The sequence below is a fragment of the Struthio camelus genome, chromosome 21 (assembly GCF_040807025.1).
Source record: "Struthio camelus isolate bStrCam1 chromosome 21, bStrCam1.hap1, whole genome shotgun sequence".
Classification (NCBI taxonomy): Eukaryota; Metazoa; Chordata; class Aves; order Struthioniformes; family Struthionidae; genus Struthio; species Struthio camelus.
In genome coordinates this window covers 12,659,998-12,676,367 of record NC_090962.1, presented here as the reverse complement: position 1 = coordinate 12,676,367, position 16,370 = coordinate 12,659,998, and the positions used below count along the sequence as shown (strand labels likewise).

The 16,370-nt window shown below is 52.9% G+C and overlaps 1 protein-coding gene across 1 annotated transcript; it reads left to right on the top strand.

Moving 5' to 3' along the window:
* The first annotated feature begins 7 nt into the window (after positions 1-7).
* Positions 8-10,440, top strand: CASP9 (caspase 9). Its single transcript, XM_068915880.1, has 10 exons — positions 8-167; positions 1,655-1,868; positions 2,427-2,507; positions 3,233-3,270; positions 4,723-4,899; positions 5,860-5,949; positions 6,785-6,932; positions 7,536-7,715; positions 8,284-8,393; positions 9,956-10,440. Exons 1-10 carry the CDS (start codon positions 36-38, stop codon positions 10,046-10,048), a joined length of 1,263 nt encoding a protein of 420 aa, XP_068771981.1. The 5' UTR covers positions 8-35; the 3' UTR covers positions 10,049-10,440.
* The last annotated feature ends 5,930 nt before the right edge of the window (positions 10,441-16,370 follow it).

The following is a 16,370-nucleotide window of genomic DNA, read 5'->3' as shown; positions in this document are numbered from 1 at the left end:
CGGGGGCCGCCGGGATCGTGGCGGCGGCGGCGGCCATGGAGGAGGGGCGGCGGCGGGCGCTGCGGCGGTGCCGGGTGCGGCTGGTGGCGGCGCTGCGGGTGGCGCCGCTGTGGGGCCCGCTGGAGGCGCGGGGCGTCTTCACCCGCGCCATGCTCCAGGAGCTGCAGGTGCAGGCCCGGGGGGGGGGGCGGACGGGCCTGGGGCTCCCCATCGTCGTCGTCGTCGTCGTCCCCCCCAAAATCCCGGCGACGGGGCGTCCCATCGTCCCCCTCCCTCAAAATCCCGCTCCCCGCCCCCCCCCAATCCCAGTGATGGGCCTGGGGGTCCCCCTTGTCCCCCCCCCCAATGTGGGCTATGGGGGGGCCTCTGTCCCCCCCCCCAATCCCAGTGATGGGCCTGGGGGTCCCCCTCCCCCCCCAATCCTGGTGATGAGGGGTCACTCTTTCCCCCCCCCCCCAATCTCAGTGATGGGTCTGGGGGTCCCTGCCCCCCCCCCAGTCTCAGTGATGGGTCTGGGGGTCCCTGTCCCCCCCCAATCTCAGTGATGGGGGGGTCCCCCTTCCCCCCCAATCTCAGTGATGGGTCTGGGGGTCCCTGTCCCCCCATAATCCCATTAAAGGGGGTCCCTGTGGCCCCCCCCCAATCTGGTGATGGGCCTGGGGGTCCCCCTCCCCCCCCATTCCTGGTGATGAGGGGTCCCCTGTCCCCCCCCAATCTCAGTGATGGGTCTGGGGGTCCCTGTCCCCCCCCCAATCTCAGTGATGGGGGGGTCCCCCTTCCCCCCCAGTCTCAGTGATGGGTATGGGGGTCCCTCTCCCCCCATAATCCCATTAAAGGGGGTCCCTGTGGCCTCCCCCAATCGTGGTGACAGGCCAGGGGTCCCCCCCCATTCCTGGTGATGGGCCTGGGGGTCCCTGTCCCCCAGTCCCAGTGACAGGGCTCCCTGTGGCCCCCCCCCCCAGCCAAAATCCTGGTGACGGGCCCTGGGTGTCCCATCATCCCTCCCCCAAAATCCTGGAGACGGGGGTCCCTGTGGTCCCCCCCAATCCCAGTGATGGTCCTGGGGGTCCCCATCCCCCCCAATCCCAGCCCCTGGGGGTCCCCTTGGCCCCCCCAATCCTAGTGATGGGTCTGGGGGTCCCTATCCCCCCCCAGTCCTGGCGATAGGGCTCCCTGTGGCATCCCCCCCCTAAAATCCCAGTGACGGGCCCTGGGCACTGGGTCATCCCCCCCTCCCAAATCCCAACGGTGGGGGCCCCTGTGGCCTCCCCCCCCCCCAATCCCAGTGATGGGCTTGGGGGTACCTGTAACCCCCCTAGTCCTGGTGACGGAGGGGTCCTTGTGGCCCCCCCCATTCCCAGTGATAAGTCTGGGGGTCCCCATCCCCCCCCAATCTCAGTGACAGGGGTCCCTGTCACCCCCCCCTCCCAATCCCAGCGATGGGCCTGGGGGTCCCTGTTCCCCCCCCAATCCTGGTGACGGGGTTCCCTGTCATCCCCCCCCCCCCATCCCAGTGATGGGCCTGGGGTTCCCCCCCCCCAGTGACAAGCCCGGGGCTCGCTGTCACCCCCCCTACCAGTCCCGAGGGTTGGCCTGGGAGGGCGTGCCTTGTCCCGGGGCGAACGCCCCTTGTCCTGGCTTTGCCCCTCTGCAGAGTGCCGGCACCCCAAGGGAGCAAGCCAGGCAGCTGGTCATCGACCTGGAGACTCGAGGGAAGCAGGCGTTTCCTATCTTCGTCTCCATCCTGCGGGACACCGGGCAGGGTGACCTCGCAGACCTGCTGAGCGAGGCGTGCGAGTCCCCGCCGTTGCAACCGGTAGACGTGAAGCCCATTGAACTGGACTTAGGGGGAGAAACGCGTGATAAAAGTAAGTGTTGGGGCAATGGCTGTTTTCCTAACAAACAGCAGATTGGGATGTAGCAGCTGGAAACCCTGTTTCTGAAGAAAAACAACAGGCTGGCCAGCAAAGTCTTGATTTTTATTGCCTCAGATCACGAATTGTAGGGATGGCTATGCAAAGCTATTGGGAGAAAGCCATGCTATCCCGCAGTGGAAGCTTTTAAGCTCCAGCTGTGTGCTGCTGGTGGCCAGAACTTTATTCTCCTTCTCTTTGCATGTAACCTCCGTGGTATCTTGGTGAGAATGGATTTTGCCGTGTCCTCGCTATTCCTGTCTCCTGCTCTGCTGAATGTGTTTGCAGCTTGTACAGTTGTAATGAGAAACTTAGTCTGTTGAACCCTGTGGAAAGGAGAGGGGGAAAAAAAAAACTAAGTGATGCCATATCACCTCCTTGCAAAAACGTATCTTCAGCTTGAAGCAGTTGGTTCAGGTTCTTCTGAAAATCTGGGGTTGTCACGTACGTTTACCTCTTGCACAAAATTGGGCAAGGGACAATGTGAGACCTGACTGCCCTGTGCCGTTACAGGTGTGAGCGCTTTGGAAAGTGTCCCCGTTCCGGTTCAAGACACGAGCGACAAATTTCGATTGCATCCTGCAGAAGCCAGGGGTAAGTGGTCTCCTGTCGGTCACAGGTCTTGGCTACCTCTCGGTTTCCCTTCTGTCTTTGTCCTTACGTGCCTGTGGAAGTCTCTTTACCGCTTCCTCTCTGGGAGTTTTGGGCCAGCTCTGAAATTTGCCGGGCCTAAAGGCAGCACGCGCCAGATAACAGCAGGATTGCGCCTTCCTGGCTGGTCTCGGGGAGGACCGAGGCTTTCTCCCTACAGCCCTTCCGCAGCTCTAGCTGTCCACGCTCTGCCAATGTGTCTTGGCCTGGGCAGCTGTCTCCCAAAGAGCGATTTTTTTTTCCCCTGGTGCGTAGTGCCTAGGTGTCAATGCTGCCTGGCGTCCCCTCCTGAAGCGGGTAGACAGCGGTTCTGCGTCAGGTAATAATAGTGTCAAGGAAAGGCAGCGAGAGAGAGGAGAATGCCAAGATGGATGGTGGAGTGACATCAGCGCACCATGGGTCGCGCTGCCTCTGACGGGCAGCGTCCTCAGCTGTGGCGAGCCGGTCCCCCGAGGTTCAGCCTCCAGCTGCAGGCTCTGTCGCTGTCTGATTAGAGAGACACGTAGCCAAATGCTTCTTTCCAGCGTGTGGCAGGGAGGGAAGGGGGAATTTGTACTTGTGGCCACCATGTCACAGATGACAGCGCAGGATTGACGTTAATTCCGGGAAGAACATCTCATTAACGAGGGTGGGGAGCTAAACAATAATTTTTCTTTCATGTGTTGTAGGTTCAGCTGTTGACAGATTGAAGAGGAACTCTGATTTGGTTAGTCCGCTAGTGTTTTGAGGGGGACGGGGCGGGGCTATTTCTTTTTGTTCTTAATCTTTCATTGTATCAGAGTTTTTTCCTCTGTCACCCTTCCTCTTGAGGTCCTATTGGCAAAGGTGACAGAGGTATTTAGGAGCTAGTGCTGGGTGTTCTTCTTCATGGGGCAGAGTGTTTACTGTCAAAAAAGGCTTACTATGGCCTAAAACGCTACTCAGACCAGCAAAGTCCCACAGTGCAGAGCTCTTAGCTGCTGTGGCTGCTTGGGAGAGGTTTTTACCAGGCAGCTACAGCAGGTAAAAATGGGGTGGCTGTTTTCTTCTGTCACTCGTTCAGCTCAGCTGGTGCTGTCACAAGGGTGAAACTGGGGGCCAGGTGTATATTTGGGTCCTATGTGCCCCAGGTAATGCAGTGGGAAGCTTTGTTCGCTGATGAGTAAACAGCGCTGAGTTTATTTCTGGTCCGTTTGGCTCAAAGCGTTCTGTATTATGTAAAGAATTTCTGCCCTGCGGGTGACTACTAGGAAATAGCCTTGTGACAGCCAGTTCTTGCTTCCTGTTATCGGAACAAGTGCTCTGAGGCTGATCCTGCTTTAACTGGGTGGATCAGCTCGGAGCGGGTCAGTCATTAGCTAACTCCCCTTTAGGTTTACAGTTGCTGTAACCCAAATAACATAATATAGAGCTGAATATTTTGCTTGAACAGTTTCTAGCAAGACAAGTGGTAATTACCCAATGCAACAAATCGCGTGTTGTCTGTAAAGTGGTGTTTCGACTTGGTAATCAGTGTTGAAAAACATAAATAAGAAAAACAATAATGAACAATAATGTGCCGCACGCTTTTGTGCGTTAGGGGGCTTGGAGTGAAGCAAGTATCGTAATGCAGATGAGTATTTATAGAATCGCCTTCCAGCAGTGCGCAGCTCGTTTGTGTCTGATGTTGAACGAATAGTCTGGCTGTATGCGTTAGGCTCAAGGCCCTGACGGTGCAAGTGTTTGGAAAGTCCTCTCAAAGTTACTGTGCTCTAGTTGATGGAGACTAAATCTGAGTCTTCATGAGCCTTACCTACCTATTCTCTTGACTCCTTGGTAATGGGCCCCACCGCGGGCTCCCATGGTGAGGTTTACTGAAAATGCCTGTAAAACACCCCCAAATCTGAACCTGCCTTTGGAGATGCTGTACATAAAGAAGCAGCCAGTTCTCTGCAAAGATTGTCCCTGATTTGGCAGATTTTGTGTTCCCCAGTTGCTTATAATAATGTATATGTGGAGAACAGAACCTTTTATCCATCCCTAGGCTTGGAGAGGTGAAAAAGCTGTGAAATGAGCTACTGTAAAGGCTTTGGTTCAATTTTGTGTCGCATTCCTCTGGATCAGGTAGGCAATGCTCTGAATAAGAGGATGTTTAATTGAGCCTCTGCTAAAAGTTCTCCTGTGGGCTTATATGTGCCAGGTTTATGATCTGAAAGCGGATCCTTGCGGATACTGCCTGATCCTCAACAACGTCAACTTCAGTAGAGATTCCGATCTGTCGACTCGAGCTGGCTCAAACATAGACTGTGAGAAACTGGAGAAGCGTTTCAAGTCATTGCACTTCAATGTCCTGACTCGGAAGGATCTCAAAGCTCAGGTGAGGCTGGCAGCCTCTAGCTTGCCCAGAGCGTGAGAAGAGCATCTGAAAGCAATGAGAACGTGTTACAGAGCGTACCTCCGCGTTAACAGCGCACTGGAAACCCCAACCTGCGGTGCACAAAGAAATAATCCAGCTGTCACGTCCTATTCTCTTTCGTGCTGCAGTTACAGAAGGGAAAAGAACTTTACAAGTTTTCACCCTTCTGGTTGAGTTTCGATTCCTGAATGTGATTTATGGGGAAATCTGCCAGGCTGTATTTATTTGATAGCTCTGACGCAGCCTCTGTTTCATGTGTAGCCAAGGGTTTGATTCGTCTGGCTGTACGTGACTCATCTGTTACTTGAATTTAAGCAGGGCAGTTAGTCACCTGGAACAGCCACTGAAACTGAAACCAAGTTATTTGCCCCCACCCCCTTAATCAGAAACAGTACATTTCAATTGATAAATCAAGTATAAATACGTTACGCGCATGTTGCTCTGTTGTGAAGGATGCTGTGATGAAGGAAATCTGTTTTGGTAACGCAACCAAAGCTAAATGAGAGCAGAGCTGCAGAAGTACTTACTGTCTGATGGTGAGTTTTGCTGCCCGTAATTAGGGTGCATCTTATCCCACTGCTGCTGGACAGGTAGCAGCATAAACAACCTGTTGCCTGTCCTGACTATTGATTTGAATAGCTTTGTTGGCTAAAAAGGTGGGGCAAGCGAGGCAGGTGCAAACAGACAGGCGTGAAGAGCCCTTTTCATCTCCAGAACCAGTTTTCTTATGTCAGGCTCGAGCAGCGTGCAGAGCTAGCAAGTACTCACGCAAGCATGGTATTTGCTGATGTCCAGGGAGATCAGCTGGATCCCTCTGAGCAGCGCAGCCATGATAGAGGGCGAGTGATAAGGGCAGTGCCTGGAAGTAGTCTATGGCTGATGTACCGTTTGAAAACTCCTAACGGGATGTTTTGCATGTAGGAAATCGTTTGGGAGCTGCAAAAGCTGGCCAGGCTGGACCACAGCGCCTTGGACTGCTGCCTTGTGGTGATCCTTTCCCATGGTTGTCAGGTGGGCTTGTCGCAGCTCTCCCTCCTCTGTCGCTGTGCTCTGCAGGATATGGTGTGCTTGGAGAGACTGCCCGGGTGGGCAGGAGTTATTTGTCAGGTGCTTCAATTGCATGCTGAGGTGAAGGAGAAAGCCTCTGCCGGCAGCAGTGCTGCGTCAGTGGGCATCCTGGCACGAAGGCACGGCGTGCCGTAGCGGCACCGGAGAGCAAGATGGGAGGCACGTGCTCTGTCCTGACTGAGGGGGTGGCTTTTTTTGCTGCTGCAGTGAGATATATTTTCTTATCTGGGTGAAAGGAAACGCATGCTCTTCCACTGTAGTCTGGTCCAGTATTGCCTTTCTGAGGATCTCGTGCCCTATGGACAAACATTGTACGTTTTCAGAGTTGGGCTATATTATTTGGAACCGAATGATGACCAAAACAGCAAATAGGGCTAGCGCTAACCTTCATAGCATAGTCATTGAGTCCTTCCTCTTTCTCCAACTCTGACTTTCCTGATTTGTGACATGAAGAAGTCATCAGTAGCAGTCAAGAATATTTATCACAAGTTGGAGGCCTTGTAGTACAAGAGAGGAGGGCGTTTTTTTAGGAGGAGGTGGAATAGGAGTTGGATAACGAGGGAACTTGGATTTCTGGGATGTAATGTATTTTAAATGTCTCCTGTGCATCCCTTTGCCTTGATTTGATCCCTGAATCCTCGCAAATATCGGGAGTTGAGATTTTTCTCTGGTAACTATGCTAAAAGGAGACAGAGGAAAGAGCACTCGATCAGAAACTGGTTCCCTCAGAACTCACCTGTCCTGTTGCATTAATAGGTATTGGATTTTGCTCTTGCAGACAAGCCATATTCAGTTTCCTGGAGGGATTTATGGAACAGATGGAAAAGCCATTCCAGTTGAAAAGATTGTGAACTATTTCAATGGGTCCCATTGCCCGAGTCTGAGAGGAAAACCCAAACTCTTCTTCATCCAGGCCTGTGGTGGAGGTGAATCTTTGTTTTAGCTCTGGTAGTGCTTAAGCTGTCAGTGTAAGCAACGGTGTAGCCACGAAGGTCCGAGCAGGTTTTTGAGATTTGGTTAGGCTTTGGCATGTTCTTCTTCTGCTGTTCTTTGTTTTTTTCTCTCCAGCTGTCTTCTCTTATTCTTGGCCACATATTGTTACTGCTAACACGATTTCAGTCTAAACACTGACGCATAAGCGTCTGATGGGAGGATATTACTGATTGTCGTGTGTTGGAACAATTTGATTGCATTGTAGGGGATGTGGGACAGGAGGCAGGGAGCAGTTGCAGCAGATGTCCAGACTGACCACGCTGATTGTCTGTTCCAGGTATTTAGCCATGAGGTTAGTTATGAAGAACGGACTGAGGGCATTCATGTGAATGCTGGCTTGCTTGATGGCTCTGACTCAACCAGCGCAGCCAAAGAGCAGAAAAGCTTTGTTTCATTGGAGGGATTTTCTTTTCTTTCCTTTTCTTTCTTTGTGTGTGTGGTTTTGTTTTTTTTTTTTTTTTGAATGAAGGATTTATGACTGTTGAATATTTGGGTAAGATGAATTTGTGGGATTTTCCTTTTGCCACTTTTTGCAGAGCAAAAAGATCAAGGATTTGAAGTGGAATCCGATTCACCTGGAGACGAAGCTCATAGACTTTCCATGGAATCAGACGCAACTCCTTTTCAGGCTCCGTCAGGCGCTTTAGACGAGCCGGATGCCATAGCCAGTTTGCCCACACCCAGTGACATCTTGGTATCCTATTCAACTTTTCCAGGTGAGATATGCTGTGCAAATCACTTGCCTGGTAAAGAGTAATTTGTGCCATAAGCAGTGGCGCTAGACTTGCGCTTGGGCTATCTTCCTCGTTCTGCCCCTAGTGTGTTGGGTAATGTAAGAACTACCTTGCTGTACCTCAGTTTTTCCCACCTTGCCCGTGAAATGTGAGTTAAGATGTCTTCTGCTTGTAAATGATGTGCAGAGCTGTAGGAGACAGCTGCAGCTGAACAACTGTATTGTGATTTTATGTGTTGCTATTAGGCATTGCTAGTCATACTACAAGGGGAGTGGTGTTCTGCACGCTCGCTGTGCTTTTGGTAGCCCTATGTTAACAGTGAGTCCCTTCTTGTGTTTTTAATGGAGGTTTTTAATGTTATTCTAGAGATAAAAGCAATTGAGGCTTAAAGAGCCTTTGACTTATTCTAGATGACTTGGTAATTGAGTAGAAAAGGCCGTGCTCTGCAGGAAAAGTTATGGGACTGTCTCTGTTGGAGATTGCACTGGAGGGAGTTTCACTAATTCAGAAAACTGACTTCAGGAATAATTTTCTCGGTCTTTCTCCAAAGGTTTTGTCTCTTGGAGGGACAGACTGAGTGGCTCATGGTATGTGGAAACGCTGGACAGCGTACTGGACCAGTACGCCCATTCTGAAGACCTGCTAAACATGTTACTGCGGGTAAATATCTTTTTTCCTTTTTATTTATTTATTTTTGTTTTAGAGACAAATGTGATGAAGGAAGTATTCTGAGCTGCATTCGGTCGAGGTGTTCAGGCCTACATTTAAAAAGGGTAATGACTTTGAGCGTTCAGTTTGCAGATGCTCGTTGGGTTAAGAAATTGTCTGCCAAAAATCACTTAGAGATTTCTCTGATGAGAATTAGTCCTGGAAATAGGCACTTTAATCTTTCCCTAAGAAATTGCTATAAAGTTACCCAAGACCAAGGTGTAGGTTGTCTGTCCTATGCTCTACCTACCAAGCTGTCAGAGCGCAGGGCTGCAGACACCGCGGTAAGCATGCTACTGCACGTCCAGGCAGATAGCGCTGCCAGGGAAGACCTGCTGGGTCCCTAAAATGTAGAGATCTCCACAAATGTTTTTCTGTTTGGGTTTTGCATCTTCTGCTGCTACTGTGACACCACGGTAAGTCTCGAGGAGCGTCTTGCAATTGGGGTGATAGGACCAATGTTTGTGTTCACGTTTGCTGGTGAGCGAGGCAAGCGGCGTGTAGGGAACGCTTCCTCAACGAGTTAGTAAATTGTTTGATTAGCATGCTCTGTTAAGTAGGGAAGATTGTTAAACTTGGAGAATGTAGAGAATTATCCTTCAGAGCTGCGGATGTGTTGGTCTGTAAGGACACAGCACCCAAGAATGGGCTGTGATCAAACATCGCACTCCTGCTGTCTCTCTGGCGTTGGACAGTGCTCCTGGGCCTGACAGAGTTTAAGTACTGAGCTGAAAATGTTTAGCCTGTTTCCCCTTGCAGAACTAGGCCTAGCTACTTTTAGTTTAACAGACTTTTACCCAAAGGTAGGAAGAAACTCTTAGGTGAAGGTGGAGATAGAGGAGTCCCTCCTCCCCCTAGTTTTCCCACTGTAACTGTTCTACTTGGGCATCTGGTGGCAAAGCAGCCACCGATTCAAAAGAGGTAGAGTCTGACTCACTCTCATTAAATGGCTTGTTTGAAAAGGGAATGGTTGGAAATTGTTCAGTGCAAATGAAGGAATCTTGGGGAAATGACAGGCACTCCTGGAAGAAAATGGGTAGAAGGGGGAATTTGCATGTAGTGGGACCCAGAGGAAACGATCCCTCCTAAGCAGAGGAGAGGCTGTTGTGGCTCATGCAGAGAAGCGTCCGCTGGAGGCAGCAGTAGCTGGTACAGGCAGGGTTGCTTTAAAGGCCGTTTCCCCTGATGAGCGTTTGATAGGGAGCAGGGTAGAAGTAGGCTTGTCGTGCATACCTTCTTGTCAACCTGTAGCACATCCTCTGTGGAGGAGAAGTGCAAGAGGACTCTTGCCAGATCTGATCTGCAGCTGTCTCTTGTCCTGTAAGTCCCCCCCCCCTTTCTCAAGTCTCCTTTGTTCTTGCTGGCGAAAATGATCTCATTTCGGAAGAGCTGCTTGCTGTCCCGTCCCCATTAAGATGGATGGTCCTATTCACTGTCCTTCCTCCAAAAGGTTGCACCAGAATTCATGATTTGGAAAAGCAGCCAGCTCTTCAACTGCTGTCCTCTGTTCTCAGGTGGCACATGCCGTATCTGCCAAGGGGAAGTACAAGCAGATCCCGGGCTGTTTCAACTTCCTCCGTAAAAAATTCTTCTTCATGTGCAAATGACTTTTGGGCTTTGAGGTCCCTGCCAAATATGAGAATTACTTCCCCGAGGCCGGATGAAACTTGCACCTGCCATAACTCAGAATCAATGCTTCTGGTGGCCTTTGTCTATGGAGATGTTTGTCCTGAGTAATGTGATTTGTGAACGCTGTTATTCCTGTGAAATAGCAATAAGGTGAGGACTGTCAGCGTCCTGCTGGGAAATCTTAAGGACAGATAAGGGACGTTTGGAGGAATCCCTTGTGCTAGGGTATGTGCTGGCCTGGAGCCTCTCTCCCTGTTTGCAGAGGAGAGCACCTCTAGCCTGGGTAACTGAATCAAAGTCTAGTGCCTGGGGGGGAAGAAATCGTTTGTAACAAATATTTCTTTTTCAATAAAACAGAAAAAAGAAAATGCCTTGTGTTTTTTATTTCCTCATCTGTTCCATCTCATGAATTCTATTACAGGATCTGTAAAGGGCCTCTCTGTAAAGAGAAGAGCGACAAAAAAAATCTCTCAAATATTTGTTATTTTCTATTGTTACCAGTAGTACTTCTCATGCAGTTTTTGAAGCATATTGGGAGCACAGATCACATCTGAAAGGTTACGAAAGAATCGATCAGCTGCTAAACATGAGTTTTAGCAAAGAACCAATTAGGATTTCTTTGAACATCAGTTAGAGCTGAGTTAGTGTTTGCCCTTATAAAATGTTATGTGCAACTGATGACATTTTTACTTTAGGCATTCTGGATGTATTTGAGACTGCGTGGGTGACGCATCCTTGGAGACTGCGAAGCTGAGGTCTTGTTTTCAGGAAACGGAGCTGCGTTAGAGTAGCTGTCGAAGGGAAATACTGATTAGCTGTCGCGCTCTCTGTGCGATCTTTGTGGCGGAGTAAGGAAAAGTTAGACAGCTGTGCAGGCAACTGCGCAGCTGGAGCACTTAGGCTGTTCTTCACAGCTCATTCCCTTTGCCTGGGGCATTTTATTCTCTTAAGAGACCGTGCAAGTTTTTCAGCACTACGAATACTGCTTGTTCTGTGACCTTTCCCTTTGCCCTGCTAGGCAAGGGATGCTTGCAGTTAATCAGGGAACTTGCAAATCACAAATCTACCTTACAGTCACTAGGTATTTCCAAGCTCCTTGGTCAGGAGCGTTTGATTTAAGGGTTGTGGCTGTACGTGGTTGCTTCCCATGCTGCAGGTTTTTGCTGGCAAGTTGTTAGGTCCAAAAGCTCAAGGCAGAGAGGATGATTTTATATCTTTGCCCTGTTTCACAGACCCCCGTGCGATTGTGGAGAACAGTAGCAGGAGGGAAACAAACATGGGCTTTGTCCTTGCTCTGGCCGTCCTGACGGAAGTAACTCCTCTCAGATTAAGATTTTGAGCTGATGAGAAGTATTCTGGGCTCTAGCCATACTAAAAGGATGTAAAAGCATTAGAAATGACACTTGGGCTACCTAGAGGGGGAAAAAAAAAAAAAAAAGTCCCCTCATATTTCAAGTGCTTAGAGGCAGTTCAGCATTGCTGGCAGCGTGATCCTCAGCCGGCGGTTTGGGCTTCGTCGGTTTTCTGAGCATGCTAGCATTTGATCCTTGGCAAAAGGGAGGAGATGACTGGAAATAAGTAATAAAAAAGTAGGGCAAGAGAAAAATAGGGAGCTCATTTCCCCCAGAGGTTTTTATCTCTCTTGGGTAGCTGTGGCATTCACCCTGCCTGAGCTCCCCGCTTGGTAAAAGGACCCACTGGGACAGCGGTAATCTTGGGAGAAGGGCATGGCTGAAAAGCTGGAGACGGGGGAGCGAGGATCACTTGCGAGGCCCCAAAGGGGTGCGAACTCGAGGCAGGGCTCCCCAGGGCCCCAGAGAGCTGGAGAGGGGCTCGGCCCCCCCCCCCCCCCCGGGTACCCTGAAGCAGGAGCAGCTCGGGGCTGGGGAGGTGGCACTGGGGGCAGCAGGAGCGCCCCGTTTGGCTGTGCTTTGCCTTGGCGATGGTCTTAGAAATGAGGATCGTGGGAGCGCCCTTCCCGGGCTGGAGGGGTAGCAGGGTGACAGCAGGATCTCCTTTCCCAGAGCTGGGGCTGGGACACGCGCCCAACCAGCGTGCCAAACACCGAAGCGGTGTATGCGCAGGGCGAGGGGGAGTGGAAGTGCCCTCCTCCAGCAGAGACTTGGCAGGGCAGGAGGGGTGTGATAGGCGATGTGGGTGGACCGAGCAAAAACCCCCCTGAGAGAAGGGAGGAGGAGGGCCGGGGCAGGCCTGGCAGGGACCGAGGGGGCTCGGGAGCTGTGCTGAGAAGGGCGAAGGGATGGCTCACAGCAAGGACTCGTCACAAAGGGAACAGGAAAGCCTTGAGGAAGAAGGGAGCGTGTTTGCGCTGGACACCAGCTCAGGCTGAGCTGCGCTGGGAAGGGGCTTAAAGGGAGAAGCAAGCGCAAAGACAACCATCCCAGGAGCTGGGGCCGCGGTTTGGCAGCAGCAGCTCAGCTGCCGACGGAGGAGACGTGCAGGCGCTACCTGAGCGGAGCAGGGAAGCCAGACGAAATCCCAGCGAGGACCGCATCTTTGCTGAGGGCCCTGTGGATGCTGAAGTCACTGACGGCCCCGGAGCCAGAGCGTTGCATGCCTCAGGGGTTCGCCCTGACAGCTTGGCCAAGAGGCTCATCTAGCGGTTGCGCTGTCGCTGTCTGGTGAACACGGTAAGTGAATCTGTGCCTTTTGGCACGCTCCAAACGGCACGTACTGTCTGAGAGCTTTCCGTAGCCCAGCTGTCAGAAACCGGAACAGGAGGAAGAGAAAACTGAATAGAAAAAACGTGAATTATAGAGGAAAAAAAACAACAAAGAAACGAGAGGTATGTAGAAATTAATTATTTGGCTCCAAGGAGGACGTGTGAGAAAGAAGCAAAGAAACAGAAATGTGAAAAAGGACCTAAGAGAAAAAGGCAAACATGGAAACTGAGAAGGTGAAACAAGGCTGAAGCCTCTGCCCTGTCCCTCTTCACAAGGAATTCTTCAGCAATAGCGTTCCCGAGGGCTGGAAGCCCCCTCGTTGGCGAGGGAGAGCCGAACCCGTCCCCGAGCCCGTGGAGCGCCCGCGTCTGGGGTCTGGTTACATACAGGTCCGACAGACCTGGGTTGTTTCGCCCCACGCGGCAACATTGCGCCAAGCTGTCTGCAAAGCAGCCGAGGGGGCTGCTCCCCGGCGGGAGGGTTTGCCGTGCCCGTGGGTGGCCAGGGCAGGAGGCCATCGAGCACCCGAGGGAGCTGGTACTGGCGCGGGGCCGAGTGTCATCATCATCCCAGGGCCGTGATGGGGTGGCCCAAGGTGCCTGCGAGCAGGGGCCGATCTGGTGGTGCCCGTCCTCAGGGGGGAGAGGCTGGGTGGTGGTTTTATGTTGTTTTATTCATGCACGTTGAGTAACCTCCATCCCAGGGTTCTTCTTGAGGTGTCCTTCTGCTACGGAGACTTTGAGAGACTGACTTCGGAGAGGAATTGCCAGCCGCATCCATGGCCGGAGTGCTGTCGAGGTTTCCAAGCAAGGGCTTTTGCCTGCCTGTGGCCTTTGTCTCATGCCCGTTGACATCCCTGCGCCGTGTTGGGTGAGTTTGAGGCCGGGATGTTTGTCCTTCTTGCCGGGAAGTTAGTCCCCGTGGTTCGGGCGTTTGTGGCTGTTGCCTGGGTTGACAACCGAGGTCTGCGTCATGGTGGCCACGGAGGGAGGCCCCCCGGCTTGGGTTTGTGTCCTGGGTGCTGGTGCGGGCCCAGTGCTGTCGTGGCCCAGGGTGGCGTGGGGTGTCCCAAAATGTCTCTGAGCGTCGGGGTAGAGGGAGGTGTTGGGAGTTGTTTGAGGGGTTGGACCTGGCAGCACCTGCTGATGGCCTTGCTCCTCTGCTTTTTGAGGTGGCAGCGAGTGGCTCCCGAGGGTGCCCCGGGCCTGTGCGGTGCAGCGGCGGAGGCGAGAACATCAGCGTGCGGGGGGGACCTTCTTCACGATTGAGGTGAAGACCTGGGTGTTTGAGGTCTCCTGTGGTGGTGAGGGGGAGGAGATGCCCGAGCAGCCTAATGAGATGGGTTGTTTTTGCGGGGTGGAATTAGCAGTGTGGCTGTCTTCCTGGGTGTTGTGGCTGTGGGTGGTGTAAGAGGTGCCCTGCTGCTCCCGCTGGGCTCTAGAGAGCCTGCCAGAAATGCACTTAGGATGGATCGTTAGGGATGGATCGTGTCCTTCCTCTGGGAGCTGTTGCAGGGATGCAGGTGTGAAGAGCTTCTTCCTTTTGGGCTTCCAGGGTGTCTCGCTGGCAGGCATCTCCTTCCCTGCGGGAGGCCACCAAAGCCGAGCCGTGATGCGGAGGTGACGGGAGAGGGGAGGGCAAAGGCGCGGGCTGGAGTGCGCAGAGTGAGGTGGGACTTTGGGGGAAGTGGCTTTGGGTAACGCTGCGCTCTTGGACGGGTGCGAGGGAGGCGTTTCCCTTGGTGATGTTGCCTGTATCGCTGCTGGGAGGTTCTGAGCGTGTTCTCCAAGCACTTAAGTCTTCTGGTCTGGGGGAGGAAGTGCAGAGCAGGGTTTGGTGAGCCTCCGCCGTGAGGTTTCATTGCTGTGTCCTTCTGGTTTGCAGGTTTGCAAGTGAGCAAGACCTGCGCAATGCAGAGCAGCAAGCTGCCACCAGAGCTGTCCAGCACGCACAGATAAATGTGTGGGGAGAAGGCAGCTCTGGGGAGCCAAGAGGCATAAGAGGTAACGTAACAGCTACACCCGCTTTTTAGCGTCTGGAGCCGAGAAAGCAGTGGGACCGGCAGACCTTAGGGAGCAACGTGATGCCCTAGAAAGGGAGAGTTGGACACTAAGGAGAATCTGCAAGGGCCAGGAGGAGTGCAGGCTCAGTCCCTAGTAGCCCATGCGTGAGCAGGCTGGCCTGTGCTTCTGGTGGAAGCTGTTGTAGAGATGGCGGTGGGAAGAGCTTCCCTTTTCTGTACTTGCAGAAGGTCCTCCTGGCACGCGCCTGCTCACTCAAGCACGTGTTTCTCCAGTCGTCACCAATGACGTGGAGGGGAAAGAGGCTTGGGAAATCGGGGTTAGCAGAGCATGCGGTGAGGTGAGGCTCTTGGAGCAAGGCACTTGTGTAACGCCGTGCTCCTGGGCTCCCCTTGGGCTTGGCCCCTGAGCGCAAACTGGCAGCAAGCTCATACAAGCTCCTCATGTGGTGCGTTTGCAGTGAGCTGCCCCCAGTTGCAGAGAGCTCTTCAGGTGAAGCAGGAGAACTGGATCTGAAGGACTCTCCTGGTGTCAGACTGCCCACTCTGGATGGGCAGGTGAGAGAACGTGATGGTGTCCTCCTTCAGTGTAGCAGAGCATGGCTGGATGGCCACGACTGCTTGACGGATCCCTTCAGATGCGTTCCTTCGTTTGCTTCTTTTGCTGCACCTTTCAGACTCCCGATCTTTAAACTTGTCTTTCCTGCTTGCCTGCTCGGTATCATGAGGGAGAGAGCTCCTGAAAGCCAAAGGAGAGAAGAAGCGAGTGCGGTGCCATGGGGTGGGCATAGATTGATTCCCCCTAAGTCCTGTAGCTCAGCCCAACTTTGGCGGCAGTGCCTGCCCTGGAGTTGGAGCTGGGCTGTTTGAGTGCAGTGGCTGGAGCTAGTTGTAGCCAGGAGCTCCCGGTGCTGGTCTTACTTGCTGTACCTCTCTCAGCAGGAGTAGTAACGTTCTCTTGATAAATTAGACACATTTTTGGAAGTCTAGATTTGTATTTGAAGCATTAGGATTGACTCGCAAGCACGCTACCCTCAAGAGGAAGCAAGACAGGAGTCAGAAGGACTTTTGGAGCCTTGAAAGTAGCCATGGTTGGAAGAAGGCGGCCTTGGAGTTGAATGTCATGCTCCTAGCTGTACAGTCAGGAGATGCCTCGCGGACTGTTGAGCGGTGTTGCCTCTGGGCTCACGTCCATCTGAAGTGCCTCCTCTCTGTCAGCCTTGTGCTCCAGTTGTGACCGGAGGCAGAAGGCCGAAAGCCGGAGAAAGCTGGTGGCAAGGTGGAAAGCCAGCGAAAGAAGCCACGGGACCAGCTGGCAGAAACTCCGATTTCTCTCTCCCGCGGCAAGAGTAAGCGTGTGCGAGCTGCCACCGAGGCCCGAGGGAGTCGAGCGGCAGGGACCGGCGTGCTGTGGGGTCTCTGGGCAGCCCCCAGCGAGGGCCTGACGCGGGTGCCGCGCTGAAGGAGACGGTGGGTGGCTGCGGGAGTGTGTATGCAGGGGCTGGGGGAGGGCAGGGGCCGGCAGGGACTCGGCCAGGGCGCGAGGAGGAGTTAGTCCCCGCCGTTGGAGCATCCTGTCATCACGAGCCAGCCGGC

Excerpts from the sequence above, each read along its gene's own strand:
- CASP9 (XM_068915880.1), top strand. The coding sequence starts at position 36 with ATGGAGGAGGGGCGGCGGCGGGCGCTGCGGCGGTGCCGGGTGCGGCTG. Across the intron at positions 1,869-2,426 it reads GGGAGAAACGCGTGATAAAA|GTGTGAGCGCTTTGGAAAGT; the intron begins GTAAGTGTTGGG and ends GTGCCGTTACAG. Across the intron at positions 2,508-3,232 it reads GCATCCTGCAGAAGCCAGGG|GTTCAGCTGTTGACAGATTG; the intron begins GTAAGTGGTCTC and ends CATGTGTTGTAG.